The following is a 5,942-nucleotide window of genomic DNA, read 5'->3' on the forward strand; positions in this document are numbered from 1 at the left end:
AATATAGAAGAGAATGCCTGAATATGTCCATGAGTAAGCAGATTGCTTCCCCAGTGAGAAGGTCATCAGAGCCAATTGTTGCTGGACTTGGGAAGTTTCCTAAACCACAGTGCACTAAGTTTTGCAAAATGTAAATCTGAAGGTAAGATCAAATTACCTCTAAAGCTTTTGAACTGTGTGTTTAGACTCTGCCATGTTCTAGACTCATTTTTACAATGTTGTGGGAAGATCAGTTACACTATTTTACATGCTTCATCAGTCAACTTGATAATTTTTAATAATTATAGATCTAACTACTTTAAAAGCATTGAAAAAATGATTTAAGTGATATCAGAATTTTTAATCCACATTTGTAGCTATAATGTATTTTTCAGACAACAGATTGAAAAACAGATGTTGTCATTTGAACTGAAAATAAGGTCAAATTTTTATTTCATAAGACTCTTCATATCTTTAAAAACGTTTTCTAAATACCATGCCCTATCTTCAATATTTTTCTATGTGTTTTATGTTATAGAGGAATATACTTTGTATGTTTAAAGAGAATGAGAAGAAGACCCACAATGAAAAACCACACAGTGCCCACAGAATTCATTCTCTTAGGATTGTCAGATGACCCTGAGCTTCAGGTCGTAATCTTCCTCTTTTTAATTATCACATATATTCTAAGTGTCACTGGAAACCTGACTATCATCACTCTCACCTTGGTAGACCCCCATCTACAGACCCCCATGTATTTCTTCCTGAGGAACTTCTCTGTTTTAGAAATAACCTTTACAACCGTCTGCATCCCTAGATTTCTAAGCACGATTGTTACCAGAGACAAAACTATTTCCTACAATAACTGCACGGCTCAGTTGTTTTTCTTCATCTTCATGGGTATCACGGAATTTTACCTTCTAACTGCTATGTCCTATGACCGCTATGTTGCCATCTGCAAACCGCTGCATTACACCACCATCATGAGCAGGAAAGTCTGCATATTGCTGGTTTTCTCTGCCTGGCTGGCAGGGTTCCTAAACATCTTCCCACCCGTCATTCTTTTTCTTCAGTTAGATTACTGCGGCTCCAATGTCATTGACCACTTTGCATGTGACTACTTCCCCCTCCTGCAGTTATCCTGCTCAGACACATGGCTCCTGGAAGTGATTGGGTTTTATTCTGCAATCGTGATCCTGCTCTTCACTTTGGCATTAATCATCCTTTCCTACATGTTCATCCTCATGACAATTTTGAAACTTCCATCTGCCAGTCAGAGAAAAAAAGCATTTTCTACATGCTCCTCTCACATGATTGTCATTTCTATCTCCTACGGCAGCTGCATATTCATGTATGCTAATCCTTCTGCCAAAGAAAGAGCATCACTGACCAAAGGAGTGGCTATCCTCAATACTTCTGTTGCTCCTATGATGAATCCATTTATCTACACCCTGAGGAACCAGCAAGTAAAGCAAGCCTTTAAGGACACCATCCAAAAGGTCGTGCTTTTCTCTGGCAAATAAAAGCATTGGTAATGTTAAAAGTATAATTTCTTCTTTCTGAATTTATAGGCAAGGGAGAAAAAAAGCATGATTTGTAATAGGATTGACATTTTGATATTTAATAAAATTACATATTTAGAGTAATCATGCTCTGTACATTCAAGTCATTTCTGTGTGTGTTCATCTATATAGGTCTATTTATCTTCTATGTGTTTACTTATATCTATATTTTTCTAAAAAATGAAGTCCTTTAAGATATTTCTATTGTGCATTCCACATCAAAATTCTTCTTAATTGCAGTTATATCTTATTATAAATTTATTCTCATTGTAACTTAATAAACTTGATAAAACTGAATACTGCTTCATGATTTTTTGATGTTTCAAATCTTTATTGAAATATATTTAGATAATATGAAAAGTCTAGGCTAATGATTATTATTTTGAATAGCAGTACATTATTTTTATGTAGACACAGTACATTTAGCATGACAGAAAGTGTGTCAGGATGTGGATTTCAGAATTATCATTTTTTTCATTTTTATTTTATTTTTTCCTTTTATTTTATTTTACAATACCATTCAGTTCTACATATCAGCCACGGATTCCCTTGTTCTCCCTCCTTCTGTCCCCCGCCCCTTCGCCCGAGCCCACCCCTTATTCCCATGTCCTCCAGGGCAAAGCCTCCCCCCGAGGACTGAGATCTACCTGGTGGACTCAGTCCAGGCATGTCCACTCCCTTCCTCCCAGAATGAGCCAAGTGTCCCTGCATAAGCCCCAGGTTCAAACAGCCAACTCATGCAATGAGCATAGGACCTGGTACCACTGCCTAGATGCCTCCCAAACAGATCAAGCCAATCAACTGTCTCACCTATTCAGAGGGCCTGATCCAGTTGGTGGCCCCCTCAGCCTTTGGTTCATAGTTCATGTGTTTCCATTCGTTTGGCTATTTGTCCCTGTTCTTTATCCAACCTTGGTTTCAATAATTCTCGCTCATACAAACCCTCCTCTTTCTTGCTAATTGGGCTCCCGGAGCTCCATCCGGGGCCTAGCCATGGATCTCTGCATCCAGATCCCTCAGTCATTGGATGGGGTTTCTGGCACGACTGTTAGGGTGTTTGGCCATCCCATCACCAGAGTAGGTCAGTTCCAGCTGTCCCTTGACCATTGCCAGCAGTCTATTGTGGGGGTATCTTTGTGGATTTCTGTGGGCCTCTCTGGCACTTTGCTTCTTCCTATTATCATGCGGTCTTCATTTACCATGATCTCCTATTCCTGTTCTCCCTCTCTGTTCTTGATCCAGCTGGGATCTCCCGCTCCCACAAGCTCTCTTTCCCTTGACCCTCACCCTTAATTACTCCCACTCATGTCCAGGTTGTTCATGTAGATCTCAGCCATTTCTCCGTCATTGGGTGATCCCCGTGTCTTTCTTGGTGTCCTGTTATCCATGTAGCCTCCCTGGTGATGTGAGTAGCAGTCCAGTCATCCTTGTTCCACATCTAGTATCCTCCTATGCGTGAGTACATACCATATTTGTCTTTCTGAGTCTGGGTTACCTCACTCAGGATGATTTTTTTCTGGAACTCAAGAAATCAGACATCAAAACGACCAACAGTCCAATTAAAAAATGGGCTATAGAACTAAACAGAGAATTCTCAACAGAGGAAACTCAAATGGCTGAAAGACATTTAAGGAATTGTTCAACATCCCTAGTCATCAGGGAAATGCAAATCAAAACAAATCTGAGATACCACCTTACGCCTGTCAGAATGGCTAAGATCAAAAACACTGAAGACACCTTATGCTGGAGAGGATGTGGAACTAGGGGAACTCTCCTCCACTGTTGGTGGGAATGCAAGCTTGTACAACCACTTTGGAAATCAATATGGCGCTTTCTTAGAAAATCAGGAATCAATCTCCCCCAAGATCCAGCTATACCACTCTTGGGCATATACCCAAGAAATGCTAAATCATACCACAAGAGCACTTGCTCAGCTATGTTTATATCAGCATTGTTTGTAATAGCCAAAACCTGGAAACAACCTAGATGCCCTTCAACTGAAGAATGGATAAATAAATTGTGGCACATATACACAATGGAATACTACTCAGCAGAGTAAAAATGACATCTTTATTTTATAATTAATTTAATTTTACATATCAGCCACAGATTCCCCTGTCCTCCCTCCTCCCACCCCCCAGATTCTCCCCCCAACCGACCCCCATTCCCACCTTCTCCAGGGCAAGGTCTCCCCTGGGGATTCAGCTCAGCCTGGTAGATTCAGTCGAGACAGGTCCAGTCTCCTCCTCCCTACACCAAAGCTGAGCAAAATGTCTCAGCATAGGCCCTAGGTTCCAAAAAGCCAGCTCATGCACTAAGGACAGGTCCCAGTCCCACTGCCTGGGGGCCTCCTAAATAGTTCAAGCTAATTGTCTCACTTATCCAAGAAGGCCTGGTATAGTTCCATGGGGGGCTCCTCAGCTATTGGTTCACAGTTCATGTGTTTCCGCTAGTTTGGCTATTTGTCCCTATGCTTTTTCCAATCATGGTCTCAATATCTCTTGCTCATATAATCCCCCTTCTCTCTTGCTGATTGGACTCTTGGAGCTCCACCTGGGGCTTGGCAGTGGATCTCTGCATCTGCTTCCATCAGTCACTGGATGAGAGTTCTATTATGACAGTTAGGGTGTTTGGCCATCTGATCACCAGAGTAGGTCAGCTCGGGCTTTCTCATCATTCTTACCATGTAATAGGAGGAAAATGTTACCATGAAATCTGGCTCTATTTAGCATCATGTGAAATCATATAACCACAATCACTGGTGTCTTAGTTAAAAATATAAATATCTGCTAAAATATTTGAAAATATTATAAAGCATATGAATCATATTCTTTATACCAATAATAAAGAGAAATGGAATAAAGGTGAAATAAAAACACACAGTAATTAATATAGCTATTGTTACAGTGAAGACACACTCAAATTGTTTTAACATACTGTTTAATTTGATTATTTCAACAAGTTCATGAGGTACCTACAATTACTGCTCCCTAATAATATGTTTCTCTTGTATATTTAATAACTATATATAATGGGGTAAGGCGAAACCTCATGCTAGGGAAATTCCCAGGAATCCACAAGGATAACCCCAGATTAGACTACCAGCAATAGTGGAGAAGGTATCTGCACTGGCCTTCTCCCTATCTGTCATCACAGAGCCTTCATCCAGTAACTGATGGAAGCAGATACAGAGATCCACAGCCAAACACAAAGCCAAGTCCAAAGAGGGAAAAGGGATTATATGAGCAAAGGGGCGTCATGATGGGAAAATCTATAGAGACAACTGAACCAAGCTCAGAAGAACTCAGGAACTTTAGTCCTACAGCTGTGGAACCTGCATGGGACTGGACTAGGCCCTCTGCATATGGGAGACAGTTGTGTAGCTTGGACTATGTGAGGGGCCCTGGCAGTGGGATCAGGTTCTACCCCTGGTACATGACCTGGCTTTCTGGAGTCCATTATCTACGGTGTGACGCCTTGCTCACCCTTGAAGAAGGGAGGAGGGGCTTGGTCCTGCCTTAACTGAATGTACCAGGCTTTGCTGACTCTCCATGGGAAGCCTTACCTTTTTGGAAGAGGGCATGGGGGGTGGACTGAGGTGGGGATACTTGGGGGGAGCGAAAGGAGGCATAAGAGGGGGATCTGAGTTGGTATGTAAAGTGAATAAAAAAATTTAAAGAAAGAAACTATATATAGTATAAAGCAGAAAATGTAAAATAATCCAAGGAAAACTAACAAAATTATGATAGATCTATGAGAGTTCAGCTAGGACCTAGCAATTACCTTAGAACTGCCAATAGGAAAGCTAATGTCTACTGTATGCATATGTAGTGTGCATATAATACCTCAGCTCAGACAAATCACTTGAGTACTTATATTGTAAAGTCCCTTAAAATTGAATGCTACTATCTAAATTTTATCAGGGAATTAATAATATAAAATAGAGGCTGATAGTTCAAGATTTCAAAGATAATTATCTAAAAAATAGTATTTAAATTGATTCTTTAACAGCAAAACCTGGATTGATGAAGTCAGAATACACTGATATTTCCGTTAATTTACTAATAGAATCCCATGTTAAATACTATATTGCTGGTGGACTTTTTAATATTTACTCCCATAAGTGATCAGGGGGTACAAAAAAGGATTTCCACATACGTTTTCTAAAGTGCTCATTAAGAGGAACGGGCCACTTATTGTTATCATTGACAGAGGCAGGCTCCATGTGTCCCGTCTTTGATCCCATCCTGACCTCATCAGCTTTGTAACTGTTGAATGTGTGCTCGTGTTGGGCTGAAATCACAAGCTTATGATGAGTGACAAATCTTGACATCCGTCATCTTGACTTTCGCGCTTGCGTTTCTTGATTAACTTGCGAGGTATAAAGAGTCGCATTACTTC

The 5,942-nt window shown here is 40.5% G+C and overlaps 1 protein-coding gene across 1 annotated transcript; it reads left to right on the forward strand.

Annotated features, from left to right (window-relative positions):
* The first annotated feature begins 559 nt into the window (after positions 1-559).
* On the forward strand, positions 560-1,502 carry LOC114681757 (olfactory receptor 6C3-like). The gene has a single exon (XM_028855448.2). The coding sequence runs from the start codon at positions 564-566 to the stop codon at positions 1,500-1,502; it is 939 nt and encodes a 312-aa protein (XP_028711281.1). The 5' UTR covers positions 560-563.
* The last annotated feature ends 4,440 nt before the right edge of the window (positions 1,503-5,942 follow it).

Source organism: Peromyscus leucopus, chromosome 18 (genome assembly GCF_004664715.2).
Source record: "Peromyscus leucopus breed LL Stock chromosome 18, UCI_PerLeu_2.1, whole genome shotgun sequence".
Taxonomy (NCBI): domain Eukaryota; kingdom Metazoa; phylum Chordata; class Mammalia; order Rodentia; family Cricetidae; genus Peromyscus; species Peromyscus leucopus.

Bases quoted from the DNA above. Each gene is read 5' to 3' on its own strand.
- LOC114681757 (XM_028855448.2), top strand. From the start codon at position 564: ATGAAAAACCACACAGTGCCCACAGAATTCATTCTCTTAGGATTGTCA.